The sequence below is a fragment of the Patagioenas fasciata genome, chromosome 1 (assembly GCF_037038585.1).
Source record: "Patagioenas fasciata isolate bPatFas1 chromosome 1, bPatFas1.hap1, whole genome shotgun sequence".
NCBI lineage: Eukaryota > Metazoa > Chordata > Aves > Columbiformes > Columbidae > Patagioenas > Patagioenas fasciata.
In genome coordinates this window covers 150,772,463-150,790,646 of record NC_092520.1, presented here as the reverse complement: position 1 = coordinate 150,790,646, position 18,184 = coordinate 150,772,463, and the positions used below count along the sequence as shown (strand labels likewise).

At 38.6% G+C, this 18,184-nt stretch overlaps 1 protein-coding gene across 34 annotated transcripts in view; it reads right to left on the bottom strand.

The window, feature by feature from the left end:
* Positions 1–18,184, bottom strand: part of CACNA1C (calcium voltage-gated channel subunit alpha1 C) — a 488,413-nt gene that overhangs the window by 391,818 nt on the left and 78,411 nt on the right. For all 34 annotated transcript variants that reach the window (XM_071817770.1, XM_071817650.1, XM_071817786.1 and 31 more), the window contains exons 2-3: positions 17,541–17,862; positions 13,551–13,656 (exon numbers count right to left, since the gene is read on the bottom strand). In XM_071817770.1, the coding sequence (XP_071673871.1) occupies positions 13,551–13,656; positions 17,541–17,862 (428 nt within the window). The remainder of the gene's footprint in view (positions 1–13,550; positions 13,657–17,540; positions 17,863–18,184) is intronic.

The window sequence follows — 18,184 nt, the reverse complement described above, 5'->3', positions numbered from 1 at the left end:
CAAATTCTTGTTCCATTCTCCCCTACAGTTAATGTAAACTTTCTGCATTCTTATACAACAGTCATACTTCAGACTAAACCTCTTGATTGTTCATGAAGTAATGTCAGAGGGGAACAGTGCAGAGAATGAGTCATTTCTCTCTCCTGACTCAACTTTTGTCCGGGAATGCTATTTTAACTGTGAGGCTGTAGGGAATAGGAGGAAACTACTGTTCCTTGAACAAGTCAGTCAGCTCCCAAGTGCAAAAATTCATTTTAATAAGCTAGCAAAACCAAAAGCTTTACTGAAAGTCATGTTGGTCATTTTCCATCTTTAAACTGTATAGACTTCACTATGTTTCACTGAAAGCAGACTGGAAAATCAGCTTTTGCTCACTGAAACAAAACATCACTGAGTAGCAAGAAAAATTCTACCAAGAAATCAGTCTATTTATTAGCAGTCCAGTATAACATTACTTAACATGAACTAGCTCCTGTTGTCACAGGATTATGACTATTTCAGCATGAAAAAACTTTTAATTTAGGGTGAGAAAGAATCATCACAACTGTCATATCTGATTCATGTTTAGCATAGATGATATCATTTCAAACGAAGTTAGGAATCTACTTCCTCCCCTCCCCCCAGCCTGAAAACAGCGAGGCAATGAGAAGACTTTAATTTTTAAGTAAATAACATCCCTGTGAGAATACAGTGCCTTTGCTTTCCTCCTTCCCCCTTCTCCCTGTTCTAGCACCCAGTGACGGAAGCAAAGACAAGTATAAATCACTGTACACCATGAAGGCAAAATTGTCCCTGAGAGTCTGGCATCATGCCCAGGATTTTACTCACTCCACGACAAGTGATGTTCTCTTCAGCTAGGATTTATCCAGCCTCATCAATAAATACCTCAAGCATGGTCATTTGATGGACATGATGAGATTAGATTCCAAAACATTTGGGGCTGTATATAGTATTTCACTATTATTAAAAAAACGGCAAATATCCTGAAGCAGAAACGATTTCTTTTCCTGACATTAAGTGTCTGAAAAAATCGTTGTGCAGTCCTTGTTGACCAGGCATAATGTGATGGCTTTTTGAAATTCACTTGATGCTTTTCTTCTGTACATTATTCTATGAGCCATTTTCCCCTCAGTGTCTGCTTTATCACCACTTTTCTCACATATGATGAGGGAGAATATGTTCTCATCTGTGTCTTAGGAAGCAAGACTTGGATTTGTTTACAAGCTTTCAGTTCTTGCTTTTCTGATTCAGAGCAGGGGATGTAAAATAATATTTACTGATAGCAAAACAGAATAACTACGTAATTACTTGTATACAATGTATGGCTCCAGCAGGTTAATATGGAAAGAGGACATAGAGAAATGATAGCAGTAGCCAAACAGCAGAAGAAAAGCAACATGTTGTTTACAAGCTGTTCAAGTGAGAATCACTGACATCAATCTGAAGGCTTCTGATGTTGGTAAAGCAGGGTAAGCTTAGGAGTATATTCATCAGAGAACTGGAAACTATTGAACAATGTGTTTCAGCCAAAAACAAAGGCATACGTTTGAGATCAAGGAATGTAGGCCAAACTTATCAAACTGTCATTACATAGTGAAGAGCAATAGTTCTTCAGGGTGGCTTCCAGATCACATCCAAGGTCAACTGAATGCAAGCATAAGGAGAAGATGACTAATGAAGATGACTAATAAGAATCTAGGATGCCCAAGGAGAAAAACTGAACCAGAGAAGAGTTATTAACTTTCTATGCTGTGCTAGTGAGAGCGTTACTGAAAACTTTATCTACCTCCAATGTCCATCCTTCAAAGATGGTGCTAATGAGTATTTTCAGGAGAAAAAAGAAGAATCATCAGAAAACAGTGAAAGCATAGAAAAGGTTAAAGTCTTTATAAAAGGGATAATTAAGCCATAACTCAAGCATAATCTGACAGAATTTACATGGTGTTAGGAAATCAATTTTCTTTCTTGGTGTCAGTTTGCATAGTAGTAGAAGAATATAGGGAGCAATGAAAAAAACTATATTTTTTTCAGGTTACATTATTCTTAAACAGCTTTAAATTAGGATTGAGGTTGTCCTTACAAATATGCTATATGCATCTTCCTTTTTCTCGATAGAAGAATTACTGCATGAATATATATGACCAGTGGAAATCAAGACTAAATGCTTGAATTCACCACCTCCCACTTTACATTATAGTCTGATGTATGGAGTTTGCTTCCAAATTTGAGTTTGTGCTCATCTCTAGGTCATGCTATAGTCTAGTTCATTTGGCCTATCCCTAGTCCCACAGGGTCAGACATAATTTCAAGAGGTCATAGGCCACTTTATTTTAAGCAGTTCAACGAAAAAGGAATCATTTTCAGCTCCCTATGGATTTTCATGCTTTCAAAAGGTCAAAGGCTCTGCTCAGCCCAGTTTGCCTTCTGGGCTGGAACAGTAAAAACACAGCAGTTTCTATGGTCAGAGGCATGGAGAGCAATGTGGTTGTCACTGTATTTAGCTGCATTCAGCCCTCTGTCCATACATGCAAATGCATCGATTAGAGGTAATTTTCAACACTCGCCCGATCAAAGCTTAAAACAGTCACCCACGGGAGAGCAGTGAAAGGCCTTCCCTGCTCTGCCACTATCTTCCTTTCCTGCACAGGCTGCCAAACGGACCTGCTACCCACCCCAGGGAGACAGGAGGGAAGGTGCAAGGAAGGGGAAGAGGCAACTCCTCCTACACACGCAGCAGCTGCTCTGTCTGCCTGCAGAGACAAGGGAGAAGCCTCCAGACTGGTGCCTGTTACCCTGAGCATCTGTGTCAGCATGAGTGTCTACTTCTGTTAAAGACGGGGAACAACAGGGACAAGGCCAGGCTCTGACAATCATGCTACCTCTTGGTTGTGTGAGCTGCTATGAGAATAACTGAGAAACATCCATAACCCTGGCCTCCAAGATCTCTGAAGTGGAACTTAGTAGAGGTGGAACCAGGCTCTTTGTAAGTTCTGCTTCAATGTATTAGTTCAAGACTTTTTAAAAAAGCCAAGATATACTGAAGAACCAGTGGTTCAAAAATCCTTCTTTGGAAACTATTATTCTTTTAAGAAAAAGAAAAATGTAGAAGTTACGATAAGTTAACGTCCAATGAAACCTCTCTTTGTATTTTATTGAAGTGCAGCTACAGGCACACAGCCTGGGAGTCATGTTAGTTCACATCTGGATAGTGAAGATGGGAAATGAACCACAAAAAACACTGACTGCTTTAAACACGCTCCTTTAGATCCATGCCAGAGCCCAACAATGTTACCTGCCTCCCATGGAAAATGGCTTGAATAGCCAAGATGAATAGAGTGGAGAAGCACATGAGCAGCAGCTTGAATACAAGCTGTGATCTCTCTTCCTCTGAAAAGGGGATCAATATCTCTGTGACATCCTTTTTCAATAGAATATTGAAATGTGAAAGCAAAGGTAAACATTTCCAAAATGAGCTGTCAGCCAAGACTGAATTTATTTCAACAGATATTTATCAGAAATATTTCCATAGTTGTATCAGCACTTAGTTCTCTCAAATGCATTGCTTTTCTGTAGATTAACTCCTGCTCTTCGAACCTTTAAAACATAGCCATGTTCTCTATAAGGTGACAGCTATGTACATGCTCAAAACTTAGCAGAGTTAGACCTTCTGAGAGTGACAAATGCATTTCAGCATATATGTTTTCCTCCTCTTTTCCTTTCACTCCATAAGATTTCAGTACCTAAAGATAATCCAAAAGACTCAAACACATTCTCATATTTCATGGTCTCTGAAAGGCTAGAACATTCAATTTTGGTTTGTCTGCTTCTTACTTTCTGTCCTATGGATTGTCAAATATTTGCATGCAACAGCCTGATGCCTTGAAAGGAAAAAAAAAAATAGCAGCAGTGCTTGGTTTATCATAAGCACAATGAAAACTGGAGACAAAACATATTTGGACATAAATATTTGGACACAAATATTCATATCCAATATTAAAAAAAAAGTCCAAAACTGGAATGTAATTTTTAAGTGTGTTGTAAAATGTGTTAAACATTTAATTTGAGTGAGTAAAGGGTAATGCTGGAGTTTGAACTGCTATAAACCAGAACCTATTTATGTCAGGATGAAAGCATCACATCCTTGAGATGGATAAAAGTTATATAATTGTCAAATGAGAAGTAGGATACAGTAAAAATGTTAAATAAGATAAGAGCTATTAAAAAGTCAGTGACTTGATTCACAGCTAACACTTGGTTCAGGCTAAATAAGGGAAGAACAAATCATGGTTAATGACTTATAAAAATTAGGATACAAATTGTTTGGTTTAAATTATGATACAAGTTGTTTGTCTTAAAGGAGATTTATCAGTTTCTTACTCATAGAAATCAATGCAATATCAGGTGTACACCACAGCTGCACATTCATCCCAGATACCTACATGCAGATGCCAACTTCTACCTACTGTTCTCCCCACTTTGACATATAGCACTGGATTTTATAGTAAAATCCAGATGGAGGTATAGTGCTGCTCCATTACTATAGTGTATGATTTACACAGTATTTACGCAAGAAAATGCTTAGTTATGTTCTTGAACTCAGGAGGCACCTGAGGCATTTAATAGAAGTGGGAAGCTGGAAATCCTCTGTTTCCTTCCCTTTGTTGCAAGGACAGCAATAGTTTTAAGAGCAGAGGCAGCAGATTTCCTTGTTCTACAGAAAAACAATCCTTAACAGTTAAATGCCCCAATATCTGTCACTACCGTGGTAGAAATGTTACGTTAGTTTGTCACTGTTATGATTTAGTATTAACAGTTAAAGGAGGTGAACAGGAGCTGTTCATTCTTTTCCATGTTATTTCATCTTGCAGTCTTTCATCTCAGCCAGCTACTCCTGAAGGGCACTGATGTGCCTTTTGTTCAAATTTAAACATTATCTTGGTGACCATAACAAGGAGAAGCTTTCTGTTTGTTTGGTTTTAAATAGAAGTTTAGATTGTGAAACAATTATGCAACTAGATCTTTAAAAATCTTTTGTGACCACATGTTTAAGAGAGATTATGCAGCCAAACAGGGATTATTGTTTTAAAGTGACGCTAACAAACAATAAGGCCATACAAGCATAACAGCACTGTAAGTAGTTTTCAATGGATAAAAATAAATATAATAAAATAACATGTGTGTTACACTCTCGTGTGAAGTTTTAGATGAGGGTATGTAATAGAATGAAAACATTTCAAAATGTCTGCACAAAAGCATTCGCCATGCTTCAGATCAAAAAGTAATACTAAGAGATTAAGCACATTTATTGCTAACTAGAAAAACATATCAACATACCAGATGAAGAAAATAATACACAAAAGATTGATTCAGTTTCTAATATATGCTACCTAAATATAAATTTTACAAGCAACAGACAATAGCAAGCCAGCAGAACAGGAAAAATTCCAAAACCCCAAATTCTCCCATCAGTGTAACTACATCAGGACAGCCTGAAAACCAGTTGCACACTTGCCAGCACAGCGAGCTGGGGAACCACATCCATGCTGCTTCTGGAAAGCTTATGTTGTGGGAGTTGGGCATCTTGCTCCTGACGTTGCCAAACTTAGTGCACAGGGCTCAAGGTATCAGCACCACTATTAGAGAGACCATAAAGAAACTCTAATACCAGCAACCACAGGAGTGTAACAGTTTTCAAAGAGCAGGTACACTGCTTTGGCCAGGTGTTCTGCACTGGAGCCTAAGGTCTTCATTAGTAAGCTCATCGTGAGTATCAAGACATCAATTTACATCATGCAATTATAGTTAAAATTTCCAAATCGCTTACGCAGAAACACACAATCTGCAAATTTCAAGTTACTGTTTCCATGGACTTGGACTAGTTTGTGCCATTTTTTTTCTCAACTTACACTTACAGTCTGGCTCTAAGCAAATAGGAATATCCTTTTCTTTTACCAATTCTGTAGCTGTTTGTACAAAAGTCCTTCCTCTGCAGATCCTCCAAACCAGGACAGCCCTTTTTGAATAGTTGAATTTTGCCTCAAAGGCACACATTTCACTTTCAAATCCTATCTGAAGCCTACTTTTTCCCCCTTGGCCTGTATCTCTTAATCCTCTTCTCTACTACATTATATACTGCATAAGGTAAATGTACTTGATATCGTTACAGCATTATATGTAATTCATTATTTAACTCTGAAAGCCTATTATGCCACTGATTCAGTGAAGCACTGTGCTACATTTTAATATGGAAGACATTAAAGGAGGTGAATCTCTAGCACTACTTCTGTTAAAGCTACCCAACACTTTCCATTATTAAGATACTGTTTTCAGCTGCTTTTAATTGTGATTGCACACTACGGTTTTCTAGGCTTGCTTCTCTCTCAGGCTATTTGTGCACTATTTCAGACAAAACAGTTTAACAATATCCATTGATTTATCCCAGTTCAAAAAAAAATAAGCCTCAACAATTATTTTCTTTAGCGATCATGTTCTTCGCAATGAGGCCATATGAACCGCCAAATTAATGGTCTCTATGTCAGGGTTTCATCTTTTGCCTTGCCTACCCACTTAAATTTGACCAGACTGGCTTTTAAAAATCTCCATCTGCATAGGCTTCACAGAGACTTGCTAAGACTTAACACCTGAACTCTTATTACAAATACTAATCAGGCATCTTACAGCTTCTGCAGACAAAAATGTGTCTCAACCACAGAGCTGAGCAAGGGCTACAAAGGCTTTCGAGAACCCAGGTAATAACAGTTTTCAACTGGTCTGAACCAAGCCAGAATAAAGCAACTGAACTTTGAGCTGGGGCTGCCCTCTCAGTATTTCTACCGCTGGAATCCAGACATCACTGGGAAGGACACTACTGATTTTAAAAGTGAAAGGGCTAAGGCAAACCAGGGACAGGCTCAGACTGGGAGACCAATGTGTTGAGAATGGACTTGGAAAATAAGAAATAAGAAGCTGAAAGGAGCACTAGGATTCCTTGTTTACAGAAACCAGGTTTAGGAGCAGAAAGGAATCTAAGACTAGAATTAACAAGAGAAGTGGTCAGAGAGCCAAAGCTGAGTGAGGATAGTACTGAGATCAAATGGCAAAACAGATGAGTAACATATGAAACCACTATAGAGGAGAAGACTGCAATTACGAGTAAAAAAGGAAAGCAAAAGAGACAGGTCTGATGGAAGCTGTGCTGGAAGGAGAAAAATTGCTTGGTAAAGCAAAGATGTATTTAATGAATTTAATGAATTTGGAAAACAACAAAAACATGCGCACATGCAGACATGAGAGATCTCAGATCAGATCAAGAGATGGTAAACAACAAGCACAGACTGGGTGAGGACACTGGGACCACTGGTATAAAGAGAAGCAGAAGCCTGGGATTTGATTTGGACTCAACAGCAAGCCCTATGTAGGACAGAAAACTGCTAATGAAATTGTAGAAAGATAAGAAACCTTAAGCATGGACTCTAAGTCTGGTAAAGAAAACAGACATGGCAGAACTGAAAAAGACAATGATAGCCGAGACGGAGGGAGGTTCAAAAGGAGGTATTATTGCAAGAAAGAGACAGAAAAAAATGCCCTTCTTCCAAAGATACAGAAGAGCCTTCTAAGTACATTCACTTCTAGAGCCTGGAATAGAACTCAGCATTCCTCTGTTGTGGGCGAGCTCCTCTGAATGGCTCTGCCAAACTTTCCCAATCCTATCTTTACCTGCTACACACAGAGAACCACCTCTTACCACTACTGATTACCCAGACAACTCAAGCGGCAGAGGCCTGCCCAGGAACCCAACAGGTCCTCCTAGTAACGCATATAGGCGTTAATTTCTGCTTTACTAGTTTCATCTTCACAAAGCCTAGGAAATGACATTATTACATTAAACGAAAGATCTAAAGGCTGCAAGTATTGAAAGTTAAGAGTCGCCATCAAATTAATTCGACACACACAAGTAAAATGGGATGATGCAGTCCTATGCTCTTCTCTGCAGAAATTAAATCCTCTATCAGCACAAAGAAATGAGGCCTCTATCCCACATTTTTATCCTTGTTCAGTTAGTGACCACTGGCTTAGAATTGTTTGCTACAGTCTTTTCTTTACAGCCTTTTAGCTTTTCTTTACAGTCTTTTCTACAGCATTCCCTGTAATGGTGTCTGTGATGTAAGGCACTGACTACCTTCATGATGAAAGCAGAAAACAACCCACTTTACAGGTAGTGAAATTGAGGCAGCAGCTTACCTAAGGCCACACAGTTTATCAACACCAGAACCAGCAGACAAACTTGAATGTCTTGCTCTCAAACCCAGTGCTTGTTCTTCTACCTTGTACTTCACTGCTGCTAGAGATTCTGAGTATCAGTCTCTCCCTACCAGAGGCAGGGCTTCTGGGGACTTTGAGAAAGGTTAAGCCTGAATTCCATCACAATCGACTTCCTTAGCATCACATAGGTCAGTGATTCATAATCTTTCTGGAGGAAGTCCTCAAAGACTTTTTGGAACAATCTCCCTTCTTCTTCTCTGCACCCTGACTCCAGTTCCTTTCAGGCCTCCTCAGCTCTTCTCTGCCAGCTTCTGTCACTTACTCCTCACTTTTCAAATTCTATGACTTCCTCCAGCTATAGCAGTGCTGGCAAGAGGCCCAATCTAATAAACCTATCAGAGCTTATTAGCTTGGTATCCAGTCTATCCCGCCCTGTACCTCACCCCTAATGTTAGCATATCTCATTACTGTGTTCAGTTACTAGTTGGGAACTGTCACACAGGAGGACGATAGCAATGACACAAGACAACCAAAAGCTTTTGTGCAGTATTCTTCCTTATCCTTATCCAGAAAAGCCATACTTTCTTTTCCTGACCCCCTCACCCCTACTTTGCTCTCTAACATTTTCTGACTTTGCACAGGAAAAACTGAGAGGCTGCCCAATATGCTGACTCCAGAATTCGCTGATATAAAAAAATGCTGAGTTTGTCATGCCAGTATCTAGAAATGTAATATATATATAGCTAAATCCATACCCATTGTGTCAGTCTGCTGAAAATGCAAAGATGATTAAAAACAGTTTCTTCTTTTTTTTTGTACAGGAATCACCTGCTCAGCTGGGTACTACCATAATCACCAGTTAATAAAGCAGCCATACCTTCCTGAAAGGCAAGCCCCCTTTCCATAGGCAGGCATTCCCACGAACACTGACAAACAAGCAGAAATCCCATCTTTCCTTTTCACAGGGTCCTATTTCAGGTTTAACAGATTAGTCTGAAGGTGACATCCTATTATGAGCTCACATATAAACACAACAGATCACTTTTTATATTTAACTAGTGTACAACAGAATTTCCTTCCTGTAATAAGGACAAGGTAGGGAAAGCAGAGCTATCGAAGCACCACAAGGAATCTTCTTCTGCTATTTATCCAAAGCATAAACAACTGACTGAGTCGCCATCCATAGGACGTGTTGTAAACCTTGGTCTTAACCTCATTATGTTATCACCATGCTGTGACATTGACCAGGCTTATGCCATTCACAATTGCCGGTAAAGTGACAGAAGCATTTTCCTCTCAGCTTCCTATCTTAGACAGTCTATAGTTTTATTTCTAAATGCACGTTATCTCTGTTCTAATGCATAATTGCAGGGATAACAAGCAGAAAGCCTCCATATCAGTTACAGCCTCTCATGCAGGCTAACTTTAATTCCACTCAAACTAGCTCCAACTTTCCTGACGGCATCGAGAGAATGCATAATTGTTCTTTGCAGAGGGTCATGCATGAGTTTTCTTTACTTGTAAATTTAAGCAAAGTCTCAGCAGAGTTCATTAATACAAAAACATTTTGCACCCTCCTTTCATGCTAGTTCAACAGTTTTCCAGTGAACACACTGTAGAAGTAAAACATAAAAACTGCTGAAGACAACTTCAAGCATTTGTTATTACTACATTATATTGCTCTGGCATTTTTCTTAAAACCAGTGACAAAGACACTGTATTGATCATAAAAATACAAAATCTGGCTTTTAGTATAAATGTGCAATTGAAAAATGAAAGTGCTTCACAGTCGAAAATACTATCCCTAGACTTGGTAAAAATGGCTTGAGGATTTACAGGAATTATCATTATAGGAAGCCAGATTGTAGAGAACCAGTCAGAACATCCATGCGGTGTGGGGCCTAAACTCGTAATTCATATCAACTAGTCACAATTCCTTGCTAACACAAAAGGGAAGAAATTATTTATTAGACTTTTCTGTATTTAGTTCCAGTGTTCATACTAATTACTGTGGTATGAGACCAAATAGGTCTTGCACCTAAAGACAAGGCTTAGTAAACTGGAGATATGACTATGGGTTACTGGTTTTGTACAGGCAAATGAGGCATGTGTCTCTTCAAGACTTGTGTAGAAGAGATACAGCAATAAGTCTGACCTATTTGACCAATGGCTGATCACATCTGTGAAATTCATACAGTGCAAGTATTTATCAAAACATCATTTAGCTATCGTTTTTCCACTTTTACAGAGAGAAGGAAATCTGTCACACAATTCAGAATTTCTTTCTCTTTTCTCACCATTCTTTAATCCATTAGCTTGTTAAAAACTGATTGATTTTTTTACCTCAACTCCCAAAGAAAACATTGCTTGAAAGTTATGATGAAACCTAGAGAAAGAATGCTTGGACCCTAAGGGAAAAGTGGCAGCTTATTGGAAAACTGTTGTAGTGTCACTTTGAGACCTTGTAAAACAGTTACTATCCATCAAGTGTTTTCTGTAGATAGTTTCTTCATGTCTCAGGAAGTTAAGGATGCCTCAGGAAACCAGGGATGTGGGAGTTTCTGTGGCAGCCTGACTCCTAAATCAACTAAATAGCAAATTAGAAATTAATTAAGAGTTCTTAAACAAGTGAAAAATTACTTTGAGCAGCTAGGAAGATTCTGTATGCATTCAGTCAGACTCACACTTCTGCGCTGTACACACTGTACACATCTCTGTGCACATTGTTAACCTACGTGCACATATTGCAGACATACGCTCCTTTCCTGTTTCACATAATAGCCTTTGAAGCTCTAGATTTCAGGCCTACAAAAGAAATCTCATGGCAAAATATATGCTCATAGGTAGAAAAAAAATAAAAAATCAAGTGAACACATGAGCTTTTACATGAACATGTTAAACCCAGCTTCTTTCTAGTCACTTCCACATACAGTTTGGCTTGTTCAGAGTTAAGTCCCACTCTTCTGCAATTCTTGCCATCTGGAATATCTTTCTTTTAACTCTGAGTTCTATCTATTTTTTCATCCCATTCAAAGAAACACAAGTAATACATTTTTTCACCTTTATCACCAATTTTCCTCCAGTACCCCTCCCTATTGCTCAGTATTTTACTCACTAATCATGACATGCAACTTGTCACAATTCTGTGAAAAAATTCAGAATGCAATGTATGACATATACTCAAAAAGTTTGTTTCCCAACTGCAGTATATACATGGCAAGATATATCTATATCACCCTCAGGAAACAATGAAGAACGCCACCACCAAAACACAGAAAAGAACAACAACCACAAACAGGGACTACCAGGAGATAACACCAAAAAAGGCTACTGAGTAGTCAGAGCTCCAGGATTTCGTCTGTAGTATAAAACAGAGTCTTAATTCCACCAGTGCAAGCCACTCATGGGATAGTGAGTATCACATTTTCCATTATTAACTACTCTTTTCCTTAACACCCAAAGAACAAAGTGTAAATAGGCAAACTCCCCATTTTATTTTCTTCTCCCTTTACTTCTCTGAAGCAGTTTAGATAAATTAGCAATGCCTCCTCATCATCGAGGCTGCTACATTTCTACATTTTCCCAAGATGATAGTTCTTGCTTGACTCGAATTTTTTAAATCCTACTCATGAATTACATGACTGTTTTGATAGATTGACCAAATGATGTAAAAAATGTCTTGGAAAACAAATGCAGAATAGCAATTCATCTCACAAGTTGCATCTATTTTCCCATAGTAGAGCCATTTAAATATACCTCATTCCGTCATGAATATACTCCTAACTTTTATTAGCCAGCAACCTCATCACTGAAATAAAGCAAATACCTACACCCAATTAAATTCAAGAAAGATTAAGAGTCTCTAGCCTTCAACTCTGCTTTGTTTTCCTCTTTCAACCTTGCAAGTCAGAATGTACAACAAACAACACAGTATCTTTTATAACCAGTAGATCAATTGGACCTGCCTTTTTAAAAATAAAAGATATTCACTTTTGAAAGGTGCTATAATGAAGTGTTTTGAACATACACACCACAGATCACCGTTGTTAAACACTAAATCAAGGTAACAAAGAGATAACAGCAAAAGAGAAAAAAGACCAACTCGTGTTCTGTAAATGCAGAAAACAGTTAAAGCTTAACAGTCCTTATCTGCTCCTATTTTTAAACTTCTTTAAGGAGTTACAGTGGAAAAGCACCACACTAACTTTTTTTTAAAAAATATATATTTATATATATGGCAAAGAAAAAAACCACAAACACAGAATTACTGTTCCAGCAAACTTCTGAAGTATGTAATTTGTTTTACACAACTTCAAAGGATATTTAATCAAACGATTGACTTCCAAGAACAGCATGGATCATTTTGACTACAATGTCTGTCAGCCATCCCAATTATCCCTACTTTGGAAGTATGGCTTTTCTTTTCCCCTCCTGTTGGTCTAAAATTTCTTGAGTCTCAGTAAATTTCAATCAGGAAATAGCATCCCAGTTCTTAAACTATGGGAGCAAGTTTTCATCCCGATTCAACCAGACAAGTAGGAGATTTGTTCACATATATGAGAGGAAAAAAAATATTTTCTGCTAATCCAGTGAATCGTGTTCCAGAGCTATTTTGTGTTGTGCCCTTACTGAACAGAATTCTTTGCTGTGACTTCATGTTAAGCCAAAAGTAAGCACTCTCACCTTTTTACATGGACAGCTCTATCACAAAGCACTGACATTATCACTGGTGACGGAGGAAAAGCTTTCCCCAAGAAGACAAAAAAAACCCCACACAACACACACCCACACACCACAAAAACCAACACAAACCCAAATCCACAAACATTGTCCAACCAAACATGTGTCGGTGAAATCTAAGCGTTAATGTACTTCCTAGAAATCAGTCAAGTTGTGCTCTCGTATATCCACTGAGAATAAGACAGTATCAAATTCACCATGGCACTTTGTAAGACAAAAAACACCATATAATCCATGATTAAAATATTTCTTCTGCAAATACTTGCAGTTTAGAACTTACCAAGCATTTTTGCAGCATGCAGAAATTTGTTAATGAAAACATCACATACAGCACCCACACAATTTTTGGAACATTCTTTTCTAAAGCCAGCTCAACTGAAATAGGTACTAACATGAATAGAGGAGACGTAGAACTCAAAACCAATTTTTAGTTTATTATGTTCTCATCGTTGGTGGACATATTTATGTTCCTTATCTTCAACAGTCTCTCTGGTCACTTTTAAGAAGGATTTTCAAAATAGTAAGACTAAACACCATCAAGGACTTACCAGATTGGAATTGGTGGCATTGGAATCATCTTCTGGAAAGGGGATATAGATAGCTAAGGCCACACAATTGGCAAAAATAGTCAGTAAAATAATTATTTCAAATGGTCTGAGGAATGGAGTTAAGGGAATTGTTCCAAAACGTGCATACACAAATAAAATTAAAAAAAAAAAATCAAAAAGAGTAGATTTATAAGAATTCTGTTTAAAGAAAACATTCCAAGCCCCTTGTATTCTGAAAAGAAACATATGCCTTTTTAAGTGCTTTTAGGAGCTCCCAGCCAAGAATCTTCCTAATATGTCAAAAGCAGTGTAGGCCAGTCGCGTGCCAGAGTAAACACAGATTTCTTTAAAGTTTTTTCTTCTTTTATTTATTTAGATTGCATTTTCTCTATTTTCCTTCAAGTGTGGTTGTACTATTTTTAATAGCAGAAGCCTGTTCTAGAAGGAATGTCATCTTTCCTCTTACAATTGGTTTCTCAGTCTTTTCCATCTGCATTTACAAATCCTGAAACAATTTTAACAAAAGTTTTGTTGTTGTTTTTTTGCTGTTGTTGTAATTTTCTTCCCCTTTCTCAATCTTTCTCATCTCAAATGCAAGGGCCCAAAAAATACATGCATACGTTTAGTTAGAAGGCATGTAAATGATGATACAGTTTAAGGCAAAAAGAAGAGATGTCTTTGTCTAAAATGTGCTTATACTAGACACTGCCACATATCCTAGATTTGCTTAAAAATATTTCAAGGCGGGGGGGTGTGGTGGTGGTGGTTGTTTGTTGGTTTTTTTTAATTTATTTTCTTTCCATTTCATTTGGCATCATTGGGGGCGGGCAGGGGGTGAAATGCCTACACAGTATATTGGGGACTCCAGGAAGCTAAGAGCTCCTTATGACAGAGGAACTAGCACCCATGCAGGGGTATCTCAGACTGGCATCAATTTTGTTTGGTGGGAGAAGAAAAAGGAAAGGGGGAAAGGGGGGGGAAAAGGCAGGGGGAAAGGGGGAGGGAAAGGGGGGGAGAAAGGGGGGGAGAAAGGGGGGGAGAAAGGGGGGGAGAAAGGGGGGGAGAAAGGGGGGGAGAAAGGGGGGGAGAAAGGGGGGGAGAAAGGGGGGGAGAAAGGGGGGGAGAAAGGGGGGGAGAAAGGGGGGGAGAAAGGGGGGGAAATTGGGATGTTCAATAAACAAATCCTGCACCACGTTGATGCCCCACTGACTTTCCATTGGAATCAAAAAGCATTTTTCTACTGACCAGTTTGCTGGCATTGTACTTAATCTACCTGTATGGACTCCTTAACCTTAATTGCTGCCGAGTGTCTCCAAGCTCAGACTAGAGCCCAGATTTCTGCTCTGTCTACATCTACTTGCCTGCAAGAATATACTGGAGGCTAGGTCTGGAGTAACTCACCAATACTCTGGAAGGAAGTGAAGAGCAGAATAGGACAAGGAGAATACCAAGTATAACCTGTGCCACAGAGTACATTTGAGCATGAATCGATCTACCAAGGGACTGGCTTTGCAGCATTGGCAAATGTCAACACAGCGTGTGTGATTTTGGTCAGCAGATTACTGTTCTTGGCAGGTTTTAGCAGGAAAGAACAGGAGATCAGGATGTGCAGCAGCCTGAACTGCAAGATATACACAAATCCCAGTCACCTGACCGATGTATATGCTCAGATACGTTCTGCATTTCACATATGGAAAAGTCCAGGGGTTCCAAACTTGCCTGACTACCATGCTTAAGACTATGAATAATAGGAGATGTGCAATAATATGGAGGAAGAAGAGCAGATCAGTGTAGGTAGACTACCTGTGAAATCAACAGGAATTTTCAGATCTCTCAGGCTGTATATATAGTGTTTACTGCAAAAAAACCCTGAATTTTCATAGGCTTTCCTTTTCTTAATCGCTTTCTTTCCTAGATTTTGGGTTTCACCGGATTATTATATATTAAATTATCACTATTTATACATTTTTGCTTCTCTTTTTATACTGTAAAAATATTATGCTATAAAATCTAGATACATTGCACACACAGCAGTAAATTAAATTCACAGCTAAATCTTTGCAAAATAAGTAATTACTTCATTTCATATTTTCTTATATGCAATTGCACCTTCAGGCCCTTAATGCTATAATGTTTGCATAAGAAACCACAGGAGTACCATCTGATATTTGTTTAATATCTACTATGCTTAGACTTTGGTGGTTCAGCAAATTAAGCTAAACTTTTCTCAGTAGTTTTTAGCAATTAGGAAAAGACAGAGTAGAAAATAAAATTAAACCTAATGACAACCCTTTGATATAGTTACTTGTCATTGAAGTGTTCCACATTTATAAACACCAGATGTCCAATGAGAGGTTCTGATGGAAAAAAAAAAAAAAAACTTCCATCAACTCACCTAAAACCAAACAAAACCAAAAAAAAGCAAGTATCAGCATCTTTTAATCCTTTAATCACATTGTTTGGTCCTCTCTTGATCTCAGCAGTGCTGTGTCCTGTTTTATAACACATCATTCCCATCATTCATTGCTGATCTTATTCATTTATCAAATGTCATTCTGTGCTCTTTTTCTAAAGACATGTGGTTACTGGGGCGCTAGCAAGTAAACCAATATTCAGCTTCATCCTGTTAGTCATCATCCATCATCTTATGCTTAAAGTATCAGAGCTATGCCAGAAGGGATAAAAAGTAGCAAACTTAATCGCAGGGATTAAAAATTAGCATCCAAAGAGAAAAGAAATAGGCAGGCAGGTAATTTAAGGACATGTAAGAACTGACAAGAGCATTTTTAATATGTTCGTCATCTAAAAAATATGCCCATGTCAGCAAGACCTAATATACTCATATTCTGTTTTGATCCTTCTATATCCCACCAGACCCCCAAAAGAACAATATTATCACATTGTCTTGAATGCCAACATTCATTTTTTATCATACTAACTACTGGCAAGTTCTGTACTCCCTTCCCTTGACGTGCTTACCTACCCCTAACAACATGCTTTTTCTTTTGTATTTACTGAAGAACCCCATTAGCTTGGGATTTACTGACAATTACTGTTCAGTGTTAGTCCTGGTTTCTCTTTGGGGAGGCAAGGGAGATATATTTTATTTCAGTTTGTGTTTCACACCAGATTCTTGAATTCCAGCTTGTGCTGATCAGACTTGGGTGACTAAAAAGCCTTTGCTCCTTTCACATGATGAAGCCAATGGCCAAAATCTCATTGACTCTCCAGGGAAGCAGCGCTGACCCTTACATTCTGCAGTTCTGTGTCAGTGGTTACCATCTATCATCTGTGACACAGTCTGTCTCTTGTTCAAACTACTAGATCTGGCCCTGTACTGCATATGTAGGTCTTTCTTTTTCCCTGCTTCCAGATAACCGGTATCTATTACCATACATTAGTAAGCCTTATTAGTTTAAGAGGAATCACAATATGATTAAAAGACCTCAGCTCTCTTTCAAGGTCTTATCACATAAGCTTGGGGTTTTTTCCTCTTCTGTTTGTCCCATTCTTGTCCCCATACTGTAGAAAGTGTGATGCCAAGTGTTCAGCAAAAAAGTGTGTATGATTCAAAGTACCAGAGCTGTTCAACTGATGGCACCTCTTTAAGTGCCTGCAAAGAAAAAGAAGGGAAAGCCAGCAGCTGCTATTATATCAATCCCTGGAGCCAGTTTAGTTCTGGCCTCATATCTTGCATATGCCCCCTTGATTTCAGCCTGGGCCACATGTTTTTAAAAGAGCAAAATTCAACCCCTAACCTTTATAATTTAAACTTCCAGTGGTTTCTTACACGAAGGTATTGTTAGAGCTTCAGTCCTAACCTTTTTTTCCCCAGCAGAAATTCTGTTCAGACACCAAAAACTATTCAAGTACTTTACATTCCCAGTGGTGCCTTTCAGCTTAGTGTATTGATTTCTTCACACTTATGAATAGCGCCTGATGGGCACAAACAATTTGCTGTTTTCCAAATGAGAACATTAAAAAGGATATTTCCATTCGACGATGCTGATGCATGCCCTCCGGATGGGATTTTTCAGTGTTAAACACAGCAGTGCCCGGGGAGGACGCGTAGCTGTGGTGGTACCCTGTTTTTTCTGTTTCCCATACTGCTGCCGTTTTCTCTGCGTGGAGCTAGCTGTGGATATTGTTGCATTGCCAGCACTACCCATCAGTTTGGCTTGCCTGGCAGCATCAATTGCAGCTTGCCAGGAGAGAGCTGCCCCTGGAGTAGGGATATGCTCTGGGGCAAGCCCTGCAGCTGCATTGGCATTCATGTTGGCATGAGCTGGACGGGGACTCCCATAGTTGGAACCTGTGAAAGGAGGAAAAAAAGAAGAGAAAAAATTAATTGTGAAAACATTTTTTAAACAGCAGAAAAGAGAAATAGGGTTTTTTAAAATCTTAAGTATGAGTAAAATCAACAGCTAAGGTTAAGTGTAGGATATCCACCTACTACCAGCTTGTTCCTCCAATTCAAACTCTTCATTTTAAAGTAAAACTACTACGCAATAATTTGTCTTGCAACAGCCTCCCAACAAGACCCAATGGATACTGAGCTGTTGGAAGTGCCTCAAATCAATAGAGTCTCCAGGCATTCACAGAAAAGTACTGTCCTTTCCCTTTTTTACCCACAC